Below are 27,424 nucleotides of genomic sequence, written 5' to 3' on the forward strand. Positions count from 1 at the left end.
TTTACAGGGCTGAAGCGCCGCAGGCTCAGAGTGCTGCACTCACCAACCATGGCAACTTTTGTGGAACTCAGTACCAAGGCCAAAATGCCCATCGTGGGCCTGGGCACCTGGCAGGTAAATATGTTAATATCTGAACTCTGTCCACCTGGAAGGACCTTGGGTTCTTTCTCTTCTGTGTCTTTCTTTCCTTGTCTCTGTCTCTCTCATTTCTCTCCCTTTTTTTCTTTTTCAGTCGCTCCTCCTGGCCTTGGGGCGGGGTAGGGGGTTCTAACGGCAGAAATTAGTTGATTTTTCTAGCTTTCAGGAAAACAAAACAAAACAAAACCAGCCTTTCTCTGAAACCCCACCCTTGTTCTAGGCTACTGAAAGGGTAGCCCTTGGGTTTGCTGCCACCTGGCTGTCTGAATGAAGGAGGGCTTCTGTGTGGAACCCCACAACAGTATGGCCTGGTGGGGCAGGCTCCTGACCCAAACACACAACGTGGTCCTGAGAATGGTCTACTAGTTTGAGTTTGGGCAGAGGGAACTGGGAGCCCATTGTTCAGGTTCTGGAGATGGGCCAGTTCAGAGAGTGAAAGCCAAGGGAGGCTTTTAGACTGTCAAGTCATGTTCTTAAATTGTGACATAGTTTTATTGGGCAGAGAACATGATTAAACAATGGAAAATTACTAATTCAATGCACAGTGCAGGGCAGAGAGAGGAGTGTGACCTTCCAGGATGAAGGTGATGTGGAGGCTGACAAAACAGCAGTGGAGGTCCAGAATTTTTCTTCAGCTGTTCACAAGAGGGAGAGAGCCCTTGCCTGAAGGGGAGCTCCTAATGGTCCTTTGTTTGTCTGTTTGTTTGTTTTAGGCCACACCCTCGGGGGCTCAGAGGTTGCTCCTGGTTCTGTGCTCAAAATTCGCACCTGGCAGACTCAGGAGACCACATAGAATGGAACTCAGATTTGTCCTGGGTCGGCCGGACCACATAGAATGGAACTCAGATTTGTCCTGGGTCGGCCGCATGCAAGACAAACACCCTACCACTGTGCTATCGCTCTGGCCTCTTTTTATATTTTTTAAAGACTGTGACATAACATTAGTGATAGTTGAGCTTGGACCTATGATGTTTTAGCAGCAATCCCATTACCTGTGTCAGTTTACCTCCTCCAGTGTTGCTAACCCCCACACTCTGCCACCTTGACAGGCACATCCACATAGTTGGAGCTCATGTTTTTAGAGGTGTTGGTTCTGTGGTTTAGCTATGTAGCTATATCACCCCCTCCCTTGACCTTCCTGAGCTTCTCCCTCCACCTTGATTTAGTTTTTTGTTTGTTTGTTTGTTTGTTTTTGGGGGTCACACCCAGCAACACTCAGGGGTTACTCCTGGCTCTACACTCAGAAATCGCTCCTGGCAGGCTCGGGGACCATACGGAATGCTGGGTTTCTAACCATCGATCTTCTGCATGCAAGGCAAATGCCTTACCTCCATGCTATCCTCCAGCCCCTTCTTTCCTTCTTTGTCCTCCTCAAACTCTGTAGTCAAAGGTGACCTAGCATGCCCTCATATGTTTATACTACAGATAAATGAGCTCATCCTATGTTAGTCTTTCTTTTGGCTTACTTCACTCAACATGTTATTTCCTAGTTCCAACCAGATTGCTGCAAATTGCATGATTTCATTATTCCTTCAGCTATATAGTATTCTATTATGTACATATCGTATCTTCTATAACCTATCAGTTGGATAAATAGGTTGATTCCATATCTTAGCAATTGTACCAGTTGTACCAAATTGTACCAAAAAGTGCTGCAATGAATACTAGGGATCCTTTTTTTTTTTTATTTTTGGGTCACACCCGGTGGCTCTCAGGAGTTACTCCTGACTCTACGCTCAGAAATCGCTCCTGGCAGGCTCAGGGAACCACATGGGATGCAGGGATTCGAATCACTGCCTTTCTGCATACAAGGCAAACGCTTTACCTCCATGCTATCTCTCTGGCTCCTAAGGATCCTTTCTTAAGGCTTTACGGCCATAGGGAAGTCCAGAAGTCTCAAATCTGGTTCAGTAAAATACCTCACTCATTGTGACTGTGTGAAAGAATTGTAATTCACTTTGACCACAATAAAAAAAAAAAAAACAAAAAACCTACAAATCGTAACATATTTCAGGGGGGTATTATTAGAAATAGATGATTAAACACCAATGAACTAGATAAAATAATTATTTTAAGTTTATATCTATTCTTGCATTCAGTCTGTTTCTATTGGAACATAACTGTCTTTAATACCTATCTTTGTATCCATGGGGTGCAATGATCCATCTCAAGACCCTCACTATAGTATCAGCCAGTGTTATTACAATGCCCACACATGAAACAATTTGATATGTCAGACACATTACAAGATCAGTACACACAATACCTTCTTTCTCTAATTAATGATAGAACCATTAATTTGCCAATGATAGAAGTAGTTTCCAGGAGTTGTTCTTTGGTTTCTTGCTTCTCTCTAGTCCTTCTGTTGATTTTTTTGTTTCTTTTCTTTCTTTCTTTTTTTTTTTTTAGGGGGGGGGGCATACCCAGTAAGTTATCCTGGCTATGGGATCAGAAATCAATCCTGACTTGAGGGACCATATGAGTCGACGGGGATCAAACCGAGCTAGTCCTGGATCAGCTGTGTGAAAGGCAAATGTCCTACTGTTGAGCTATCGTTCTGGTCCCCTCTGTTGATTTTTTTCTATCCCACTATCTTCCCAGTTTTAGGCCCGGGATAGGTCACCCTCGCATGCATTATTGGTCCATCTCTACAAACAGGTCTTATCCAACTGACATCAATGTCTGGCTTCTCTTTTTGGGATTATTTGGTCTTTTTTTTTTTTTTTGTATTGTTTTTTTTTGTTTTTTTGTTTTTGGTTTTTCGGGCCACACCCGTTTAGATGCTAAGTGCTCAGAAATTGCCCCTGGCTTGGGGGGACCATATGGGACCCCGGGGGATCAACCGCAGTTGCGATCTTTCCTTGGCTAGAGCTTGCAAGGCAGACACCTTACTTCTAGTGCTACCTTGCCGGCCCCGGTCTTTTTTATTTGTTTTTTTTTTGGCGGGGGGGTCATACCCCGTGGTGCTTAGGGGATACTCTTGGCTTTGTGCTCAGAAATCACTCTTGGCAGGCGCGGGGACCATATGGGATGCCGAGATTTGAACCACTGTTCTTCCTGGGTTGACTTCATACAAGACAATCGCTCTACAGCTGTGCTATCTCTCTGGCCCCATATTTAGAAGTTTGGACTTTAAATCAGATCTTGGACCTCATTGTTGTGGTGGCAAAGAATTGTTCCCAACTTACTCATGACTCTTAAGTCCAGAGACATTTATAAAAAATAAATATTGGGACCAAAGAGATAGCATGGAGCTAGGGCTTTTGCTTTGCATGCAGAAGGATGGTGGTTTGAATCCCAGCATCCCATATGGTCCCCCGAGCCTGCCTTGAGCAATTTCTGAGTGTAGAGCCAGGAGTAACCCCTGAGTGCTGTTGGGTGGGACCCTAAAAATAAAGTAAAATAAAATAAAATAAAATTTCAGTGTTTGACATAGAGACCGACTGGGGTGTGGGGCATGGAGAAATATGGGGACATTGGTGGCAAGAGATGTGCACTGGTGAAGGGTTAGGTGTTGGAACATTGTATGACTGAAACTCAATTATAAACAATTTTGTGTATCTTATAGAGATTCAGTTAAAAATTAAAAAAAATAATTTTAGAATTAGATGTCAGATGATGAGGACCTTGCTTTTTGGGAAGATGTGAGAGGATTTATTTTATTTTATTTTTTTGGGTTTTGGGTCACACCCAGAGGTGCTCAGGTAATAGTAAATGCCTTACCACTGTGCTACCACTCCACCTATAATTTTAAAGGACTATAGGTAAGGTAAAGGAAGGTATAGGGATTTGGAGTGGCCTCTGAATGCTTATCTTTTTAAAATAAAAGAAGTTTTCAAAATATTAAAAGATGCAATTAAGTACTTTTTCTCCTTGTTAGCTTTGGTTAGGTTAGCCAGTGGTCGGCAACCTTTTTTCAACTGAGCCAAATCTCACCAAAACCACGATTGAAATTTATTTTGAGAGCTACACAGGCCGCGCACTGACAGAGGCTAGGAGCAGAGTCCTGATTCCTGGAGCGGCACACAGAAGAGCCAAATTAAAAGTGTAAAGAGCCACATGTGGCTCGCAGGTTGCCAACCACTGGGTAAAACTGAATGCAATAATTCTCTTTTTTTTTGGGGGGGGGCACACCCAGCTGAATTCTGGGATTACACCTGGCTCTTTGCTCAGCAAACACTCCTAGTGGGATTGAGAGATCTATGGGGTGCTGGGGATTGAACCCCAGTCAGTAAATAAATGCAACTACCTCTATCATTGATCCAAGAATGTATGGTATTTCCAGTATATATGTTTATTTGGGGCGGGGTTGGACCAACCTGGTGATGCTCAGGGATTTCTCCTGGCTATACACTCAGAAATCCCTCCTGTCTTGGGGGACCATATGGGATGCTAGAGATCAAACCAAGGTCTGTCCTGAGTCAGCTATGTGCAAGGTAAATGCCCTACCACTGTGCTATTGCTCCAGCCCCTTCCAATATCTTTTTAAATTTTTCTATTTAAATTATATTCTAATGTACATTTTTGCTTGTTTTGAGAGGGAAAAGAGACTCTGTTCAGTGTTGGTTCAGTGCTCAGTGCTCAATCTACGGCACAGATTCAGTGGATCTGAGCCCCCAACCCAGGGCCATCTAGCAGTGCTAGAGAGCGGGACTAGAGATTGGCTTTAGGGCCTCATACAATAAAGTATACTTGCTAACCCAGAGATCTATCTCCCTGTCCCCCCAAAACTCTTGTTTTTATTTTTTATTCATACCCAGAGGTGCTCAGGAGTGAATTATTGCTGGTTCAGTGCTCAGGGACTTTTTCGGTGCCAGGGATTAAATCTGGAGTAACCACTTGCCCACTCTCTTTCTGATCCTAAAACTCTATTTTGGAGGGGGGTTATTTTTGGGCCAGGGGTTTGATGCTCAGGGGTTACTCCTGGCTAAGCACTCCGGGGGATCGAACCACGGTCTTTTCTTGGCTAGCACTTGCAAGGCAGACACCTTACCTGTAGCGCCGCCTCGCCGGCCCCTCTATGTCCTTTTTCAAACAGATAATTAGATATGACTCAGCATTCTCTGATCTTAGGTCTGTGCTAAAGATTTTGCATTCACAATGGTGGAAAGCCTGGGTTTGGAGGGGGTGAGCAATGTTGAAGAGTCAGAGTTGGGCTAGGAATAAGATTCCAGGACAATAAATTCTATGACAATAATAATTGGAATTGACCACTCTGGACAAGAAGTGGGAATTAAAAGGAAGTTGATATGTGTGTTACTTTCAGTAACAGTATTGAAACCACAAAGCCTAAAAGGAAAAACAGGGAAAGGAGAGAGAGATGGATAGAGAGGGAGAGAGAGATGGGCAGAGAGAAGAGGGAGAGAGAAAGAGAGAGATAGAGAGAGAGAAATGTCTGCCATAGAGCAGGCTGGGGAGAGGTGAAAGGACAGGAGTGTGACTGGGGAAATTGTTGGTAGAAAATGAGTTGGTGGCTGTGAAGGGTTGGGTGTTGGAACACTGTGATCAAAACTCAACTATCAACATTTTAACTCTACATCTCATGGTGGATTTAAAACAAACAAACAAATAAATAAAAAGTTAAAAAAAAGAATCCAGGATGATTAATTTTTTTCTTGCCAGTCTCCCCTAGGTCAGGTCAAAGAAGCTGTGAAGTTGGCCATCGACACAGGCTATCGCCACATTGACTGTGCCTATGTCTACAAGAACGAGAATGAGGTGGGCGAGGCCATCCAAGAGAAGATCCAAGAGAAGGCTGTGAAGAGGGAGGACCTCTTCATTGTCAGCAAGGTGCCTCTGGATGGGCTGGCTGGTGCTTTAAGGCAGATGGAGGCAGGAGGATGTATTGCTCAGCATCACAAATTCTGTCATCTTCTCTTCTCAGGATTTCTCTCATATAGCTCTCTTCATTGCTGTCTTTCTTTTGTTTTTGTATTTTTTGTGTGTGGTTTTTGGGTCACACCGGCTTTGCTCAGGGGTTACTCCTGGCTCCATGCTCCTGGCAGGCACGGGGACCATATGGGACGCCGGGATTCGAACCGATGACCTTCTGCATGAAAGGCAAACGCCTTACCTCCATGCTATCTCTCCGGCCCCTTGGCTGTCTTTCTTACAAGGATTTGGTGCTACCCTGAATGGAAATGACTCCATAAAACCAGAGCTGTGTCCTTGGGGTGTGTGTGTGTGTCTGGTCTCCATCAGTGGGGATACATCTGCCCTGGAAATAAGGATAAGGTTGTTGTCAGAGACAGATAGAGGACCCTGCTTTTCAGCAAAAGCTTTTTTCAGCATTGGGGATCTCAGTGGCCATCTCCAGCCCCAGGGTTCTTAGTCAGGGGATTTTTAGAAGTGGTGGGCACATTATTTTTATTGACACATGTGAATTTATTTATTTTGGCTTTTGGGCCACACCCAGTGTCGTTCAGGGGTTACTCCTGGCTCTGTACTCAGAAATCCTCCTGGCTGGCTCGGGCGACCATATGGGATGCCAGAAATCGAACTCAGGTCTGTCCAGGTCGCCTGTGTGCAAGGCAGATTCCCCACTGCTGTGCTATCTCTCCAGCCCTCACATGTGAATTTCTTTTAGCTCAGTCTAAGAAATCATGTATTACAAAATGTGATTTAAAGAAAAAAACGTGTGGTAGGTGAGACGGTTGGTAGAGGATTGAGAACACTGGGTGTGTATCATATCCACCTGGTTTTAAAAAATGACAACAGTAGTTTGAGGCACTTGGAAAGGCCATACTTGTATCTGTAGGGGCAAGCAGAAATCACTGCATGTGGCTGAATCTGGATTAACTCCTTGTTTAGCCATCACTGAGAGCTTGTAAATGGGCTTGGGAACCACCAGAGTTCAAAGAGTGCTTGAAATTTCAAAGTGAGCCCAATTCTTCCCTTAGAAAGATTACAGTTAGGAATGGAATATCACACTTAAGGCATTATTAAATCAGGGCTCTCAAAAGGTAATATGAGATGTAGAGAACACAAGAAGAGTTGATAGCTAGCTTACCCCCAATTCTTACCAAATACTACTGGTTGGCTGTGCCTCTTTAAGATCCCATACACCTGTATCTGATCTCTCAGCCAACTTTGCTAAAAGTGGCCAAAGCCTCCAGGTAAAAGGAAGATGCATATTCCAAAGCAGGGAGAACAAGTGCAAAGTAGCCTTGACCTTCCCCAGAATTGTTGTCTCACTGTCTCTCACCTTTGTACTCCGCAGTTATGGTCCACCTTCTTTGAGAAACCCCTAGTGAAGCAAGCATGTCAGAAGACCCTTAAGGATCTGAAACTGGATTATTTGGACCTCTATCTTATCCACTGGCCACAAGGATTACAGGTCTGAGCTCTTCACCCCCAGTTGTGATTGTGCTAGATTTGGGCACTAGAATCAAGGGAAAAATCAAGAGGTCTTTTAATTTATGACTTGACCTCTAAGAAGAGATGATGGAGCAGAAAGGCACTGGCTTAAAAGGGAGGCTGTCCCCTTGACTGTCTCCAAGACAACCACTTGTTAGCCTTTCTCCCTGCTGTGCCTGAGAGAAACCATGATTCTGACATCTCAGATAAGCTGCAACTATCACATCATCTTTAGTCCAAATTCAGGACAAGTGGTCTCTCTCAAGGGAGCATTACACAATATTTCAGGGAAGGCCTAGCTCTCTTGTTAATCAAGGCACACCCTGATAGTGCCACCTTGAGGACATGTCCAAGTATGAAAGGAAGAAGCTAGTCCCTGCTAAAGAAACAGCCCTATTGCCTAGGGCTTTCCTGCCAACTCTGAGAGATGGAAGAGACCATGTTTCCCAGTTTTCTTACCTCTTGACTAGCTAGAGGAATGCTATCTCTAATCCATGGCTTCTTGGTGATATAAGATGCCACTCCTTTTGGAAGTCTCTGATGATTCTGAAATTGAAGTTTGCCCCCTGAAGATTTTCTGCCAGAAGCAACTAATAGGAAAATTAAATAGAAATTAAAAATAAATATTAAAATAGAAAAATGCTAGTGTTAAATCTAATAGATTTTAAAACCAGACCAGCTGTTTCTCAAAACTACAGTAGATTGATGTTGAGATTTTATTGGAACTTGCCTTCTTAGAAGGTGTTTGGGGTTGGTGGGAGATGGTAGGTTTCTACGAGTGTTTAGCACAAGGTAGGATCCTGAAACCACATTTTTCAGAACAAATTGTGCAGATGTATGTCACATTAATCTTTTTATTCTTTTATAGGCCGGGGAGGTCTTTGTACCCAGAGATGATAAAGGCAATATCATTCCTAGTAAATTCACATTCTTGGATGCCTGGGAGGTAGGTCTTATTTTTGTCTAAGTGTGCTGGCAGTGTACTTGTACTCACACACCCACAAGGACCTGTCCCAGCATGAAAGAGCCTAGGGAATTTGTATTACTTCCTTTATTATAATCCTCATTATTCTGTACTTCTTTCAGTTCCTTCCTAATTGCCTTTGACTTTGGGGGTCTAACAATATCATTTCCCTTTTCAAAGGCTAGACCTGACTCCTGAAACTAGAAATATCTTGTCATCCATGTGAAGTCTCTATTGGAGGCTACAAACTCATTCTCCAACACCTCAGATGAAGGATTAGCAATAATTTTTTGCCCTGAGTTTGCATGTATAATATTAGCTGAGTAACTTGAAAAACATTAGTTGACTTGTTCCAAACCTCAGTTTCTACCTTTTAGCATGCCATTTTCTTTCTTCCTTCCTTCCTTCCTTCCTTCCTTCCTTCCTTCCTTCCTTCCTTCCTTCCTTCCTTCCTTCCTTCCTTCCTTCCTTCCTTCCTTCCTTCCTTCCTTCCTTCCTTCCTTCCTTCCTTCCTTCCTTCCTTCCTTCCTTTTCTTTCTTTCTTTCGTTTTTGGGCCACACCCGGCAGTGCTCAGGGGTTACTCCTGGCTGTCTGCTCAGAAATAGCTCCTGGCAGTCATGGGGGACCATATGGGACACCGGGATTCGAACCAACCACCTTTGGTCCTGGATTGGCTGCTTGCAAGGCAAATGCCGCTGTGCTATCTCTCCAGGCTCGCCGTTTTCTTTCTTTTTCTTTCTCTTCCTTCCTTCCTTCCTTCCTTCCTTCCTTCCTTCCTTCCTTCCTTCCTTCCTTCCTTCCTTCCTTCCTTCCTTCCTTCCTTCCTTCCTTCCTTCCTTCCTTCCCTCCCTTCCCCCTACCTCCCTTCCCTCCCTCTCCCCTCCCTCTCTTCCCTCCCTCCCTCCCCTCTCTCTTTCTTTCTTTCTCTCCCTCCCTCCCTCCCTCCCTCCCTCCCTCCCTCCCTCCCTCCCTCCCTCCCTCCCTCTCTCTCTCTCTCTCTCTCTTCTTTCTTTCTTTCTTTCTTTCTTTCTTTCTTTCTTTCTTTCTTTCTTTCTTTCTTTCTTTCTTTCTTTCTTTCTTTCTCTTCCTCCTTCCTTCCTTCCTTCCTTCCTTCCTTCCTTCCTTTCTCCTCCCTCCCTCCCTTTCTCCTCCCTCCCTCCCTCCCTCCCTCCCTCCCTTCCTTCCTTCCTTCCTTCCTTCCTTCCTTCCTTCCTTCCTTCCTTCCTTCCTTCCTTCCTTCCTTCCTTCCTTCCTTCCTTCCTTCCTTCCTTTCTTTCTCCTCCCTCCCTCCCTCCCTCCCTCCCTCCCTCCCTCCCTCCCTCCCTCCCTTCCCTCCCTTCCTTCCTTCCTTCCTTCCTTCCTTCCTTCCTTCCTTCCTTCCTTCCTTCCTTCCTTCCCTCCTTCCGCCCTCAGAAATTGTCTTGGCAGGACTCAGGGACCATGTAGGATGCCGGGAATCAAACTCGGTTGTGTCCAGGGTCTGCTGTGTGCAAGGCAAATGCCCTACCACTGTGCTATTCCTCCAGACCCCATTTTGTCTTTCTTTTATATTTCTTATTTTTTTTAGAGGGAGAGAGATTCCAAGTGGTCCTTTAAGGATTCTTAGTGAATCAGACTAATAGTTCAAAACTAAGGCCTAAGGATGTGGTGCTGCTCAGGCTCTGAATACTAGAGATTACCCATGTCACCCCTCAGGGTTCAGGAGTTTTCAGGAACACACCTAGCGGTGCTAGGGATCAAACTGTTGTTGGGTACATATAAGTCATATGCTTTCACCACTATACTATCTCCCCAGCTCAGGATGTGACAGTTTAAGGGCTAAGATAGTAACATCTACTGAGTGCCAAGGGAGTTCATCGTTAAGTTAATTTAATCACCCAACCCTAGAGGCCAGTTCTATTATTATCCCCGTTTACAAATAAGGAAATTGATACCCAGAAAGGTTGGTGACTTATTTCAAGTCACATGGCCATGTGGGGGAACATGATAGGATATAGGTCTAACTGTCTCAAAAGTCCAACACCCATAAATACTCTGAGCATGGAGCTTGATGTATATTGAAGAGCCAAGTCCAAATATCAAGGGGAAACAGATGTTCCATTTCTCACACCAAATAATGACTGCTTCCACATAATTGGTATTTAACATTTCATTAAGGAATGGAGGTCTTTGATCATTTTGGGGGCATGGCCACACCCAGCAGTGCTCATGGGTTACTCCTGGCTTTGCACAGGAATTACTTTTGGTGGACTCAGGATGCTAGCTTGGAGTTGAGCAGGTCAGCCATATTCAAGACAAGCATTATTCCTGTTCTACTATGACCTCCACCCCTGATCTTGTTGTTTTTGTTTTTGTTTTTTCCTTTCTGTAATCACAGTTTTCTCTTGTAAATACCAGTAGAAAACAAAGTTAACAAACAGATTATAAGTGGTTGGAACCACTCTAAGAGTTACTGACATCATTTTTGGCCACTCTGAGTGCAGTACTGAAGTCATCAGTATTGAGTCCTACAGATTACAGCCTAACCTGCCTTAAGCCTAACCTTTTTGAAGAGTTTAGAATTGATGTAATTAACTGAAGGGTAACTTTTGAAGGGATTGTTTTTGACAAAATGAGTGTATGGGAAGTATTCTTGTTGCTTTGAACACCCAGTAGAAAGAAAATTGAGGTGGCAAAAAGTAGGTTTGATAACTGAAAGAGTTATTAAGTAAAAAAAAAAATCAGTCACTATAATGGGAAGGCTAGGTTTCAAGGGATTATCTTTGGCAAGTAAATCATTAAATCTGACTGGAAAGATTATGGGAAAAATGAAGTGGATATCTATGTGTGGTTTTCTTCGGGAAAGTGGAGGCACATCTAGTGGTACTTGGAATTCGCTCCTGGCTTTATAGCAAGATGTGATGCCAGTTTCCAAATTGGAGTTAACCACGTGTAAGACAAGTGCTTTTAACCTGTAGACTATCTCTGACCCCATTGCGTATAAATTTTCAGGAATATTATAAAGTCTTCTAGATTGTATATAAATGGATAAAAACAAAATATTACTATTATTAGAGTCTTCAACATTACCACTGGGATCTAGAGAAATAGTTCAGCAAGTAGGTTGTTTGCCTTGCATGTGGCCAACCCAAATTAGATCCCTGGCATCCTATGGTCCCCTGAATTCACCAGGAGTGATCCCTATATACAGAGCAGAGCCAACCCCCACTGAGTGTGGCCCTTCAGCAAAATTACCATTGGATTTACTCTGATAGGAAAGAAACCTTTATTTTTAGATTATCTACACCAAAATTAGTGATACTAAAAGAGAAATATTGAGCATAATTAAGAGCCATCCTGAATAATAAATGATTGGAAATAGATAACATGAGCAAGAAATGATGCATAAAAGATAATCCAATACTCCTAGGAAATCTTAAGATACAGCCACTGATTGTATATTTAATTATCTTGATTCTTTAAGTGTAAAATCTAGGGTGAAATGCAACAGAACATCATTGCTGTACAGCTCATGAACTTACTGAGATTATAGACTTGAAAGCTCCAAGTACTAGTTGAAAATGATACTTTTTAATATTCATACACATTCTTTTTTGCCTCAGAATAACTGCATTTTATCCTCCAACTACAAAGTCTAAAATACTTGTTTTTCAGAATACATATTTCGAATAATATATATTTTTGGTTTGGGGTCACACCTAGCGGTGCTCAGGAGTTACTCCTGGCTCTGTGCTCAGAAATCGCTCCTGGCAGGCACGGTGGACCATATGGGATGCCTGGAATTGAACCACTGTCTGTCCTGGGTCTGCTGCGTGCAAGGCCCTACTGCTGTGCTATCTCTCCGGCCCCATTGAATATATTTTTATTGTATTTATTTTGCCATAAAAGATCCTTCTTTTTCTTTACTGGTGACAAAAATGTAGCCTTCTGAAGAGTCTTGTGGGTCTGGGGAGATAGCAGAAGAATCACTGGCACTATAGTTCAATCCCTGACACACTGTTGACAAATCTTCCCCCAGCACTATTTGTGGTTCTTGGCACCACAGGACTGAAGTGACTGCATCTTGAGGTCCTAGTGTCCAATTATCCGGGTATGGTGAGGAGTGGTATCTCTGATCACTGTGTGGAAGCCCCTGCCCTACCCACTCAAAAAATAAGAAAGTTAAAATCTGGCATTTAATTGTACAAAAGGTCAACATTACTTTCCCCTGCACAATTTAATGAATGCTTCCCTGTAAAATCACCCCACGCACTGTATTTCTTACCCCAGGTGAACAAGTCTAAAGCAGAGTTGCTGCATGAAATAATCCAGACCAGGCTGTGGGTGAAACACAAATATTCTGGCAACCTTCTACTTTGTATAGAGAGTGAGTTGCCTGCTAGAACTATGGTTTTTATTGAGTGCAGAGACTACCTCTAGGTGGGACAGTAAGGGCAGAGTAAGGGCTCAGGCTATCTTTAATCTGTCCCACCTACATTTGCATATAAGACATCTTTGTTTTGGGTGAAACCAAGTTGTAAACAAATAAATACCAAGAAACCAGGGATGATCTTTATTTTGGAGATATTCAAAAGAATGAGAATTGTGATGAGAGTTCTATCAGTCAATTCCAACAGATTCTGCCTTTTTGATAGGCAAGATTTGTCTTGCATGACACCATGACGTAAAGCCTCATAAATATCTTAGAAATTTTGCATGATGAGAGATTTGGAAGCTGGCTTACTCCCTAGTTCATATTGCATGTGACATTTTTGTTGCCATTCTCGAAAAAATGTCTCTTTATTTATACAGTGCTGATGATACCTTGAGAATGACAGCTAAAATACAAGATTTGGGAGACAAGAAGAGATGTTAATGGTCAGCAATAGAGTGTGTAAGGAGAAATAGCCAGGACTAAATGGAGGAGAGCCGTTCATGTGGAAATTTTACCAGCACTGTATAAATGTCCTTTAATTGTCCTTGGAGAAAAATGGAAAGAAACAGAAAAGAAATCAGGTTGAACCATACCCCAGGACACCTGATCTGGCCTTGCAGAATCTTTTCCCTGCAGTCTTCTGTGTTATTTTATTATCCTATACTGGCATTTCAGGAACCTTCAGATCTCATCCATTCTAGACTTTTGCCAAAAGGAAGACCTATATCATCTATCTTCCTGGTGAATCTCACATAGCATTTGCATTTTATTTCACCTGGGGAGTTTAAAAAATAAAAAATAATGCCCATCTCCCATAGCCCATGCTACATCTTAGACCCAATTTAGTAAGAGTTGGGCTGGGAACAGGAAAATATTTAGTATATTTGGGGGAGTTCTTGAGTCATACCCTGCAATGCTCAAGGATTACTCCTGGCTCTGCACTCAGTAATCACTTCTGTCAGTGCTCAGCGGACCATATGGGATTCAGAGGAGCGAATGCAGGTTCGCTGCATGCAAGGCAAGTGCAGTAACCATTGTACTATCACTCTGGCCCCTAGTATCTGTATATTTTATTTATTTATTTATTTATTTATTTATTTATTTATTTATTTATTTATTTTTGGTTTGGAGGCAACACCCGATGACACTAAGCAGTTTCTCCTTAGTGTTACTCCTTAGTGTTACTTAGGGTTACTCTGCATTCAGAAATTGCTCCTGGCTTGGGGGACCATACGGGATGCTGAGGGGATCAAACAGAGGTCCGTCCTAGGACAGCTGTGTGAAAGTCAACTGCCCTACCACTGCACCACTGCTCCAGCCCCAGTACATGTATATTTTAAGGCTCTCAAATTTTAGTTAAGTTTTAGAATCATTGGACATAGGTTCTAGCCCTCATGATTATTCTTCCTCAAAACCTTCTTTCTTCTCCAACCTGCTTTGCTTCTTAAACTCTTCTCCAAGTCAACCTTTGAGTCTTAAAAGCCATGGTTTGTCCTTTTCTGACCTCCCTGATTCCTTGTGCAATGCCTGCTGAGAGATCTAGGTAACCTTTTTGTCTTGGTTATAAGGTCCCCCAAAGGAAAGTTAGCACATTCAATGGGCTTTAAGATTTACAGAAGTCAGGAACCCATCATTTACTTCTACCTATTGACAACACCTGCTCAGAATTCTGGACTTGTAGTCAATGAATGATGAATCCATTTTGCATTAGGAGTTTCTGCTTAAACATTAAGATTTTTTGGGTAAATTCATAAAAGTAACCTTTCTGGGGTGAAAATTATTAAAAGTTGCCTGTCATCAATGCAGATTTTGCACCAAAGAAGGTTTCCTAATGATATGGTGGTCAAATTTCAACTTCACCCAACCTCTTCACCTCCACTAGCAATAGGTGATTTTCCTAGTGAGATTAATATTACTACTACCACCCTAGTTTCTGTGGGAGAAGGTGTCCCAGAAATGTAGGTCATTAGGCAAGAGTAGAAGAGCAAAAGAATAATAAAATTTCACCTTTTATCCTTAATTTCATAGGTCTGAGAAAGTTGGTAGGGCTGGAATATTGACCAACACTTATAAACTAGATTGAGATTTCACTTCTTTCCCTTTTGGGGGGCATACCTTGTGATGCTCAGGGGTTACTGCTGGCTATGTGCTCTAAAAGCACCCTTGGCTCAGGGGACCATATGGGATACTGGGGATTGACCCCAGGTCTGTCCTGAATCAATGGCATGCAAGGCAAAGACCCTACCCCTGTGCTATCGCTCAGCCCCTTGAAATTTCATTTCAATTCTTCGGTTTACATTCTTGCCATGGATACTTTGTCAATTTTTACCCCAGAGAACTCTCATCCAAGCCAAGGTCCTCATAGTCTCTCCAAGACTACCCATGTTATATTCTTTTTCTGTGATAGGCTATGGAAGAACTGGTGGATGAGGGATTGGTGAAAGCCCTTGGGGTCTCCAACTTCAACCACCTCCAGATTGAGAAGATCTTAAACAAACCTGGACTGAAATACAAACCAGTGACTAACCAGGTAAATTCTGCTTAGCTATTGCCTTTTTATTTTATTTTATTTTATTTTATTTTGGTTTTTGGGCCACACCCGGCGGTGCTCAGAGGTTACTCTTGGCTGTCTGCTCAGAAATAGATCCTGGCAGGCACTGGGGACCATATGGGATTCGAACCAACCACTTTAGGTCCTGGATCGGCTGCTTGCAAGGCAAACACCACTGTGCTATCTCTCCGGGCCCAGCTATTGCCTTTTAATGGTGTAGAATCTTATTGCCTTTTTATGGTGTAGAATTGAGGAGGGAGCACTCCTGGCTATGCTAAGGGTTCATTGCTGACTGCTCTCAGGGATCACTTCTGGAAGGTTCAAGGAACCATATGTTGTACTCAGGATTGAACCTGGGTCAGCTACATGCAAGGTTGGCACCCTGTCTTCTATATTATCTTTCTGGTTCATGCCTTTTAAACTGTTGATGGCAACTTAAGTGTAAGCAATCTCGTTTTAGGGATCTGTTTTTGATTCAGACACTTTGGTTAGTAGTCGCTAGAGGGATTGGGGGTCTGGATTAACCAGTCTAAGAGAGAGTGTTTGGGGATGTGTGTATGTGTATGCGTAAAGAATTGTCTATGAGGAGCTGAAAAGACAGGTCCCCTTTCCAAGTGATAAGAATTACTTGCTTTTGCAGGTTGAGTGTCATCCCTACCTCACCCAGGACAAGCTGATCCAGTACTGCAAATCCAAGGGCATTGTGCTAACTGCTTACAGCCCTCTGGGCTCCCCCAATAGACCTGGGTAAGACTTTTAAGGGGTCTTTCTCTTGAAAGCATTCTAACCTTATTTAATAATTGGTCAATGTTGGCCTAAGACTACAAATCACACAAGAGAATTGTTACTGAGATGATGTGTCTGGCACACCCAAATAATGGGGGAAATGAACACTTAAAAGAAAGGAAGCAAACCAACAATATGCCTGACCTTTTGGGATTACTCCTATTTAGTTGCTCTCTGCTGGGGTAGATTTGGGCTTTTTTGGGTCTATTTCTGTGTTGGGGTTGTACCTGGTGATGCCAAAGTGTTAATCCTGGCTCTGCACTTACGAATTACTCCTGATGGTGCTTGGGCAACTATATCGAATGCTAGGGATCAAACTCTGGTCAAGTATGTGTAAGGCAAGCACCTTGCCTGCTGTACTATATTTCTAGTCTGCATGCTGGGGTAACTTTGAAAAATGCTAAAGCTTCAGAGCCCAAAAGTGGGCACTTGGGAAACAAGCAAAGATTTCAGGGCCTCCAAAGAAAACTAATGATTAGCCGGAGAACTATCATTGGAATAATCATCATCTACATGGGGTGACTATGATAATGATTCACCCCAGACTCTTTCTACCTACAGAGCCAAGCCAGGTGAACCTTCCCTGCTGGAGGATCCCAAAATAAAGGAGATTGCTGCAAAGCATAATAAGACTACAGCCCAGGTACCATGTGTTGCTTGGCTGGTTGGATACCTGCCCCCAACTTCCAGTTGCCACCCACCATTCCCTAGAAAAATCAGTCTTGGGTTTAAATCCTTGTGTTGTCTTTATTTTTATATATACATATATTTTAATATATATTGTATTTTTAATATTTTTGGGGGGATGGTCATATCTGGCAGCGCCCAGGGGTTACTCCTGGCTCTACACTCAGAAATCGCTCCTGGCAGGCTTGGGGGACCATATGGGATCTGGGATTTGAACTGCAGTCCTTCTGCATGCAAGGCAAATGCCCTGTCTATGCTATCTCACTGGCCCCTTTAATATATATTTTTAACACTTCAAAGAGGAAGGGAAGAGGCAAAGGAGTCCTCTACTCTTTTTGAAAATCTTTTTGGTCATCAGGAGATAAAAGTCATATCTGAAAGGATAGCAACTGTCTGATGGCTTTTGGTTAAGCTAGCTGACAGCTCAGTAATGAGACTGTGAATATTAGACCACAGAGACTGTTCCAGTTCTAGCTCCACCATTTCATTAGTCTTATAACTCCCACATGATTCCAAACTACTTTAGTTATTATTGTTGTTGTTATTATTGTTATTATTATTATTATTTTTTTTTTTTGGTTTTTGGGCCACACCCGGCGGTGCTCAGGGGTTGCTCCTGGCTATCTGCTCAGAAATAGCTCCTGGCAGGCACGGGGGACCATATGGGACACCGGGATTCGAACCAACCACTTTAGGTCCTGGATCGGCTGCTTGCAAGGCAAACACCGCTGTGCTATGTCTCCGGGCCCGTTATTATTATTATTAATATAGAAATCAAGCTCAAGCTTTGGAAATTTTCTTTGTTTTCAGTTGTTGGTCTATTGTCAGGATGGGGGGGAGCAGGAGGAAGGGAAGTTTAGTTTTTTATTTTGTTTAGGTTGGTTTTACTGTGCCAGGAATCAAACTCAGGGTTGCATGCATAGGCACTAAGCCCCATTAGAGGCTCCTCCTTACTTTAAAAAGAAAGAGAAATCTGGAAACCAGAAAGATAGTACAGGAGTTAAGGCACTTGCCTTGCATCCCAGCCATCTTGAGTCAAATGCCCAGAACTAACTATATTCCTCTGAGCATAACCAGGGATCATCTGAAAGACTACTATGCTAAACACTACACTACAAATATGCCAGCCAGGGATCACTTCTGATCACAAATCTAGGAATAGTTCATGAACCCCACTGGGTATGGCCCCAAATATCCTCACCAAAAAAGAAAAAAGAAAAGAAAAGAAAAAGGAAAATCATTGTGCTATGATGATGATGATGAAAGATGATTGAACAGAAGAATTAGATGTCGGGGCCGGGTAGGTGGCGCTGGAGGTAAGGTGTCTGCCTTGCAAGCGCTAGCCAAGGAAGGACCGCGGTTCGATCCCCCGGTGTCCCATATGGTCCCCCCAAGCCAGGGGCAATTTCTGAGCACATAGCCAGGAGTAACCCCTGAGCGTCAAACGGGTGTGGCCCAAAAACCAAAAAAAAAAAAAAAAAAAAAAAAAAAAAAAGAATTAGATGTCTCAGAATTACCAAGGGTTGGAGGAGGGAGAATTGGGACTTGGGTGACGGGAATGTTGCACTGGTGATGGGTGGTGTTCCTTTTATGACTGAAACCCAAACACAATCATGTATGTAATCAAGGTGTTTAAATAAAAAAAAAAATAGAACTATTCCAAAAAAAAAAAAAAAAAAAGAATTACCAAGGGTTTAGCCAGTGTTTGCTGTTGTAACTAGAAATATGGGGAACAGCAGAGAGAATTTATTTTCCCATGTCAGTAAGTGAATAGGGTTTTTTAGATGAGTGGGAACAATGATTTTCCTATGTCTGCACAGATTCTGATCCGGTTCCATGTCCAGAGGAATGTGGTCACAATCCCCAAGTCTGTGACCCCTTCACGCATCATTGCCAATTTTCAGGTGAGATTTTCTGGCTGGTGACCCTGATTTTCTTTACTGGACAGGGATAAAGTATTTGGGGAAGATTTCTTTTCTTTTTTTTTTTTTTTTTTTTTTTTTTTTTTTAACTTTTTGGGTCATACCCAGTGGTGCTCAGAGGTTACTCCTGACTCTTTGCTCAGAAATTGCTCCTGGTAGACCGTATGGGATGGTGGGAATTGAACCTGGATATCTCCTGAGTCGGCTGTGTACAAGGCAAATGACCTACCGCAGTGCTTTTCTCCGGACCTGGGGAAGAGTCCTTATTCTGATCTGTGTGGTTAAAGGTTCCGAGCCTTATCCACCATTGTGTTGATTCCTAAGCCAGGGAAGTCATATGCCAAGCTACGATGACTAACCTCTGGACCAAAGATATATCAGTGGGTAGCATCCAGGAACCTCCTGATAGATCTAAGTGTAATTGTATTCCTCTCCACAGAGCTGAGCCTCCAGTGGTCCCTGAGCACTTGAGTCATAGTTTACACCCCAAGGTAGAGATGCTTTTGCCCCATATTCTACCTTCTAGTTACTAGGGAGGTATGAGCCACACCTGAAGAATGTTCTGGGAAAACCCATAGTTTATCAGGGACTACTGTGTATACCTGAGCTCTGATGCCTCTATGTTTGATGGTTCTCCCTTTGAGACCACTAGACCCTATCAATATAGCAACCTTCATGTAGAGATTCTGTGAAAATCAAATCTGTATCCAGTAAACATGTAAAAAACTTTTATAGTTTAAAACGGCTGTGGATGTGACTGGCTCCTACCTATTACACCTGAAAATAACTTGCCAGTGATGTTGCTTTTCTCTCCAGGTCTTTGACTTTAAATTGAGTGATGAAGACATGGCGATAATATCAAACTTCAACAGAAACTGGAGGTTCTGCAACATAGAAGGGTGAGCTACTCTGGGTGATGCTTCTGAGGATTTTCAGAAGTCTTTCTAAAGTGCCAGAGAGTTTGTGAATGGCATGTGGGGCTACTTTTTTCTTCAGATATTATTTTCTGGTAGTTTTGAAAATGAAAACTCTACCTGGTAATTCCTATTAGAAAAGACACAATCCTAATGGTGGCTTATACCCAACTTTCTGGACACGGAGCTAGAATTTTGAAGGGGGCTTTTCATTCCTTCATTAGATCAATGTTTACTGAACATTAACATGGCACTTTATAGGTATGTAGATCATCAGATTAAATGTAATTCTTGCCTCTATTCTGACTGACAGCCTAGTGAAGATGTAAAGAAATAAACTCAAAATAAACATGGTGAATAAAAATGAGTCCTACAGTAGACAAAGAAGACAAATTGTAAGAAACGTTATCTAGGGGCCAGAGAGATAGCATGAAGGTAAGGCGTTTGCCTTTCATGCAGAAGGTCATTGGTTTGAATCCCAGCGTCCCATATGGTCCCCCGTGCCTGCCAGAACAATTTCTGAGCATGAGCCAGGAGTGACCCAAAAAACACAAAAAAGAAGGAAGGAAGGAAGGAAGGAAGGAAGGAAGGAAGGAAGGAAGGAAGGAAGGAAGGAAGGAAGGAAGATTATCTAATTATTGTTTCATTCATTTCTTTATTTAAGAAATACAGAAAAGCTCAAAATATATGTTAAGAGAATAGTAAGTGCTATACAGAGAGGGTAGGGCGTTTATTTTGCACATGGCTATCCCAGGTTTGATCCCTGATATTCCATATGATACCCTGAGTCTGCCAGGAGAGATTTATGAGCACAGAGCCAGGAGTAACCCTGGAGCACTTCTGGGTGTGGCTCAAAACCCAAAACCAACCAAACAAAAAAAGAATAAAGGAGTTAGATAATGCATTTTGTTAGCAGGAAAATTACCAAACCTTGCTTAGTGACACAGAAATAACTAAACTACGGAGCTGAGCTTATGAAAAGCTAGTTTATTTATCCAAGCTAAGGGAAACACAAATGTATAAATGGAAGAAATCAGGATTATTGATTAAGGCTTTTAGACAAGTTCCTCAAAACTGCTTTTGCAGCAAAGGATTTTTATAACTCTGGTCTCAGAGGTCAGTCCCTGACATCTCAGTTTGGCATTTTATCCTTAGGACTGAAGACTGTGTTTTGCATGTAGAAGCTTGTGTTCAATTCCCAGTACCACATAGTCCCCTATTGGGAGTGACCTTTGAATATTGAATTGTCCCAGCTACAATCATGCTTATAATCATGGTGCTTAAAGATTTATATATTAAAAAATTAAAAAAAAATACTGAGTTGCAAGTGGCCTACAAACACCACAGGATGTACCCCTAAAACAGTCTTGCTTGAGTTTCTCCCTGAGGTGTAAGGGGAGAAATGGACAGAATTGGAAAAGGCTTGCCTGGCTTACAAAGTCTAGAAACTTAAGGAGAAGGGCCCCTGGTACTAACTCTGTACAGATCACAAGGGGTTATAAAATAGTGAATAAAGTATAAAGATATGATAATGCACTAACACCTTTGCCCACCCCAAAAAGGTAACTTGTTAAAGCCATAAGTAGAATTTATTCAGAAACAAAATAGCAGAAATAGAAATTGAGAGTCACCTACACTTCTTCCCCCCACTCTCTTATCTCTCTTTTTTAAGATCTACAAGATCCATCAGCTCAGTGCTTTAGGAAAAGGAAACTGGGAAATTCAAGGCATTATAGGTTTAGTTTTCTAGATTATACCAACATGGTTGCCTTCTAGCCTCCTTATGTAAGTAGGGTTCTAAATAGTAATGCTTTTATTTCCTCTTCTTTTTTTTTTTTTTTTTTTTGGTTTTTGGGTTACACCCGGCAGTGCTCAGGGGTTACTCCTGGCTGTGTGCTCAGAAATAGCTCCTGGCAGGCACGGGGTACCATATGGGACACTGGGATTTGAACCAACCACCTTTGGTCCTGGATCGGCTGCTTGCAAGGCAAACACCACTGTGCTATCTCTCCGGGCCCTTATTTCCTCTTCTTGCTGGATCTTTCTCTGAAAGCATTGCAATCAAAGGTCAGGATTAGTTCAGAGTTAATGATCTTTTGTGCCTCAGTGCCAAGAAGAAATTTCTAGTGTATGCTGTCTAAGTTTGTCTTATTGGAGTCACAAGGGATGGAGCTCCTTTGGAAGTATTGCTTCAGCATCACTTCTTTGAAGCACATTATTTCTACAAAGTGCTATAAAAAAAGGATATGGATAAACAATAAGATACAAAAAAAAAGAAAATGGCAATATGTTAGGTCCAATTTGTATGATAATATAAAGTCAGAAATTCAAACTAAAAAAATCAATTAGCTCATAGATTAAAAAGAGCAAAGGTCTATTGGTGTGCTAGTGATAGTCTATGCACTTATCTCTAAGGTTAGTATAATTAAAACTTGCTTTTCTAGAGGCATTTACTCATGTGCAACAGGTGGCATTGTTAATATACAAGCACTTGTATCACACAGATCAATGCCTTTGTTGGCACACTTGATCAATGGACTCTTGTTGTTCAAATATTTTAGTTATGGGTGAAACAATGGTTGCTCATCTATTAATACTATGGTCTATGAAAACTATTAAGACTAGGATTTGGTTAACTCTCCCAAGCTTAAAGTTTCAAACTATCACAAGAAGTTTCTTCCTCTTATAATAGATTAGAGTGCAGACAAGAACATTTTTTAATTCAAAGGAAGAATTGAGAGAGAAAAAAAAAAAGCATGAACCTAAAGAGAACAACAGTAAGAAAAACACATGCAGGTCTGGGTCTGATAATTTTGGGAAAGCTGTCTTTTCAGTTGTCTGATCCCCATTTCCTGGAACTCTTTTTGTGAGGTCACTGGATGCTGTGCAGATCCTATTAGGAGGTATTGCTATTAGTGGAGTGCCATCTGAGCCCCTGAATCTATTCCCTGAGGTTTGCTGCTCAAGAGGTCTTTTCCAATGAGCTAGATTTTACTGAAGGATTCTTTTCCAACAAATAAAATTTCCAGGTTGTAGGGCAGTGGTTTAAGTCTTTGGCTGCTGCTTGGAAGGTCCATTGTTCTACCAGAATACCATCCTCTCTCTATACCTTTTAATTCCCTTTGTGGTTGCTGTGATGCACTAGGGGTGTGTGTGTGTGTGTGTGTGTGTGTGTGTGTGTGTGTGTGTGTGTGTGTGTGTGTGTGTGTGTGTGTGTGTGTGTGATACTTTTGGTTGAGATGCTTGCACACTTGGTTAGGGTATATGGGGTAGGACTAGAATTTGGTCATGGCACTTGACTATGCTGTGGGTCAGGATTGCATTTGTTGTGGCATTTGATTGAGAAGCACAGTCAGTCAGGGATTGAATTTTAATGCAGAGTGGGGTTGGTACTGGGTATCCTACATGCAAGACAAATGCTCTACTAATGATCCATAAAGCTGAGACTCATCAGACTTTGGTATTTTTTGAAAGAGTCAACAAAGTCCTGGAATGTAGCTCACTTAATTAAATGTGAATCAAACAAAGGTACATAAATGTCCAGTGACTCAGCATTTAGAAGTTTATGAAATTTTTTTTAAAAGTACGGACCTGAGATTTAGAGGTTCAGATGGAATGTTTTGTGTCACACTATACAGAGAACTTTTACAAATTTGAGTCAACAGTGGTCAGAGTGATATGTTAATATAGTGCATTGGGTATTTGTTTTGTATTTATGTAGTCAACCTGGGTTCAATCCCCAGCATCTCCTATGATCTGCCAAGCCCCATTCCTGAGTGCCAGGAGTAAGTTCTGAGCATAGCAAAGTGTGACCCTAAAGCAAAACAACCCAATTTGGTCAATTGGGGTTTAATTGAGTTTTAATAGTGCTGTAGGTCAACTCAACAAGATGGTAGAGGATAATAGAGAAAAGAAAATACTGGAGGATATGAAAGGGCAAAACTTACCAAAGAGAAGATGCAGTAATATGAGTTCCTGGAGGAATATAAATAAAGTTCAAGAAGAAAACTGTCAATAGGTATAATTTTTTCTGAAAGAACTTTGGTAAAAAGGACTGACATTTTATTGGTGAAAACATGATATAATCAAAGTATCATGATCAGAAGTGAACACTTTAAACTCTCTGATAGAAATAAGTTGTTATTTGTTTCAAATCAGAACTTTCTCTTTGTCAGCCCTACAGTCATAAATTTTCTATCTTTCCTTCACACAGGAGCACCTATGGTTCTCTCTGAGCAATTTTCTAAATTCCTCTTTGGAGAACTGTCTCTTGGAACCCTCATTTTTTTTTTTTTTACAGCAGCACTTCCAGCAGAATTATCAGCAAAGTGATTTTATTTGTTTCCAGAGTCTTTTAGTTAGGCTGTCTTGAAATCTTCATTAGAGCTTAATTTGAGCAGCAGCTGGAAGAATAACATCCAGTAACTCCTGAACATACGTGGTACCATATCTGTTAGTTGTACCCTTCAAATATGAGCAGTGAGATTTCAGCAGCCCCAAAGACATATTATTTGCAGATCCTCACATGAAAGTAGGTGAATTTGCTGGTTAGGGACAGGCAGTCATGAGGTATTTCTTTGTTGGCAGCAAGAAGGTTTAGGTTATTAACTATGTTAATAACAATTGTTCTAGGTAGTAAGATCCAGGATTGTGTCTCTTGCTGCTTGAAAGCCAGTTTTTGGGAGACAAGAGTTGGTGAAATAAAAAAACAAACAAACATATTTATTCAAGTGCCAGAAATTTGAGAAAAGGGTAGGCTCATTGTCCTCCTAAACTATTTGACTCTGATACACTCACTATATTGTTCTTGGTAGAATTTAAGATAATGCCAGTATGCGGTGTCTGCTCTCTGTCCTTGGAGATCTGTGTGACAGCAGTTCAGATTAAGACTTCTGTTTGTTCTTTATCTCTTGCTCCTTACATATTAAATACAGTTAATAGGAGTGTTTCTTAGCATTGAGAACAGAACAAGGTTGTGTGTGTGTGTGTGTGTGTGTGTGTGTGTGTGTATGTGTGTGTGTGAGAGAGAGAGGAAGAGAGAAAGAGAGAACTAAAATTTCTGTGGCAAATAATATAGAATTTCTAGGCACTGCACACTCCTAGTCATCAGATTTTTGAACAATAAACCAAGATTGTGTCTTTTCCTTACCATACAAAATGGGAGAACAAAATGTGATCTTTGGTATAAAGTGGAAAGGTCTTTGCACTTACAGAGTATTGATTTATTTGGAGAAAGTTACAGAAATCTATTAAATTTTTTTTCTTTTATTAAGGCACCATGGTTTACAAAGTCCTTTATAGTTGACTTTAAGGCATATAATGTTCCAACACAATCTCATAACCAGTATCAACCAATGCCCCCAGTTTCCCTGCCAGTTCCCAATCTACCGCCTTGCAAAGCACATTTTTAAGTTTGGTTGTTGTAGTTTGGATCTTTTTTTGTTGTTGTTGTTGTTTTGGTTCTATGCTTCAGATATATAGATAATACAAAGCTTTGCACTGCCCCTATTATGTCCCATTTGCATCTTCTTATCTACCCCCGCACCAGTTTCTTTCCTTCCCTATGCTTCTCTGTTCAATATCTAGGAAACAGTATAATGTAGGTATTCTCACCTTGGATACCTTAAATTTCCTGTCCTCTTAATCTATCTACCACTGATAAAGAGATCATTTGGTATTTGCCCTTCTTACTTGACAACATAATATACTCTTGTTCCATCAAAGTTGCAGAAAATAACATTATTTATTTGAAAAAGACTTTAACTTGAGGTGAATTTGCTTATGAGAAGGATGGTATCTGAGTCTACAGCTGCAACCAACTTCCTCTCCAAAACCACTTACATCTTAGAAGCAGGGCAGATCTAGAATCTTAAAGGGAAAATTAAAGAAGTTTAAAGGCTTAATCAATCACATTGATTGAATTTTAATTTTTTTACTAGCAACCTTTAGGATTATTTCTTTCTCTAGGGAGAGAGATTCCAGTTTGATAGTATATTTAAGAGTCTCCAAATAGTCATTGAACTGAACTAGAGACAGAGGAACTGAGAAGGAAGAAGATGAGTCTTTTTCAAAGACCTGAACTGAAGAAATAGTTTCAGAAACAGCTTTTATTTCTTTGTTTACTTATTTCTCTATATTCTAAAGAAAACTGTTGGGGCCAGGAAGGTGGCGCTAAAGGTAAGGTATCTGCCTTGCAAGCGCTAGCGTAGGACGGACCGTGGTTCGATCCCCCGGTGTCCCATATGGTCCCCCCAAGCCAGAGGCGATTTCTGAGCGCATAGCCAGGAGTAATCCCTGAGCATCAAACAGGTGTGGCCCAAAAACCAAAAAAAAAAAAAGAAAAAAAAAAGAAAAGAAAACTGTTGCTGCAAAATTGTCTTGATTTGCTTTGAGGTTAGTGATATTTCATAGCTATACAGTAAAATATAGAAACATAACTTCAGTATAAATAAGGACAGACTTATTTCCAGTGGGAGAGTTCTTTCCCCCAATGTATTATGAGTCAGGCAGGACTGGGTTGGGATGGGGTTAGAGGAGAGGAAAATCTTTCTGTTTTCTGGCAATCATGTTACTGGGAATTTGAAGGCATTTGGAAAACTGCACAACTGAAATTCCTGAGTTTGAAGAAAGAGTCTTGCTTTCTGTATCCTAGATTTTCACACAAATGGCAAAATCAGTATTTTGATTTCCATGTAGAACCCTTTATCTCTGGTGATTTAACAGAAAGATTTTGGGAAGGGGCACACTCAACAGTGCTCAGGGCTTAATCCTGACCTCTGTACTCAGGGGTCATTCTTGGCAGGGCTCAGGGACTATATGTGGTACCAGGAATTGAATCCAGAAGAGCCACTTGCAAGGCAGGCTCCCTGTCTACTGTGCTATGGCTCAGTGCTTTTTTCAATACCAGGCTTGTGATTAGTCTTGTGATTATTCTTCATGAGTTTGTTCTGGCATCCTACTCCTTGTTGGTCTGCTGTCTTTTTTTTTTTTTTTTTTGATTTTTGGGCCACACCCGGTAATGCTCAGGGGTTACTCCTGGCTATGTGCTCAGAAGTTACTCCTGGCTTGGGGGACCATATGGGACACCGGGGGATCGAACTGCGGTCCGTCCAAGGCTAGCGCAGGCAAGGCAGGCACCTTACCTTTAGCGCCACCGCCCGGCCCCTGGTCTGCTGTCTTAGCACCCAATATAAATTGACAGAAGATCTAGGTTGGTGACTCCTTTGTTCCTACAGAATCTTACAAAGAGGAAGTTTTGAGAACACAAAAACTTGCAGAGAACACCAGAGATATTTGCCTTTGAAACCAAAATTCACAGATTATTTCTCCTTGTTTCCTCTGCAGCACGTCACAGTTAAAAGAGTACCCCTTCCATGAAGAATATTAAAGCTGAATCTCTGACATGATGATGATCCTGCAGAATCTCCACCCCACCCCTTCTGACCTAAAGCGTAATCCTCTAACAGAGAATTACAAGTTTTCTTCAAGCAAAACTTGAGGTCCTCAGCTGTGTCGCTTCTAGACAGATCTGGTCAATCCAGAGTAAACTTGGACAGGAAAATTTAACTCAGAAAATCAAATCCAGGTTATTTTTTATTCTCCCTCCCACCCACTATTTGTTTGACTGACTATAAAAACTATTTGGATCAAGGTCACAAAGAGTAAAAAGAATAAATAATATTAATGACCAA

The 27,424-nt window shown here is 41.7% G+C and overlaps 1 protein-coding gene across 1 annotated transcript; it reads left to right on the top strand.

The window, feature by feature from the left end:
• AKR1B10 (aldo-keto reductase family 1 member B10) lies at window positions 1-27,424 on the top strand. Its single transcript, XM_049775229.1, has 10 exons — window positions 1-114; window positions 5,761-5,928; window positions 7,358-7,474; window positions 8,363-8,440; window positions 15,281-15,403; window positions 16,065-16,171; window positions 16,772-16,853; window positions 18,718-18,801; window positions 19,636-19,718; window positions 27,078-27,424. Exons 1-10 carry the CDS (start codon window positions 49-51, stop codon window positions 27,118-27,120), a joined length of 951 nt encoding a protein of 316 aa, XP_049631186.1. The 5' UTR covers window positions 1-48; the 3' UTR covers window positions 27,121-27,424.

The sequence above is a fragment of the Suncus etruscus genome, chromosome 1 (assembly GCF_024139225.1).
Source record: "Suncus etruscus isolate mSunEtr1 chromosome 1, mSunEtr1.pri.cur, whole genome shotgun sequence".
In the NCBI taxonomy this organism is placed as follows: domain Eukaryota; kingdom Metazoa; phylum Chordata; class Mammalia; order Eulipotyphla; family Soricidae; genus Suncus; species Suncus etruscus.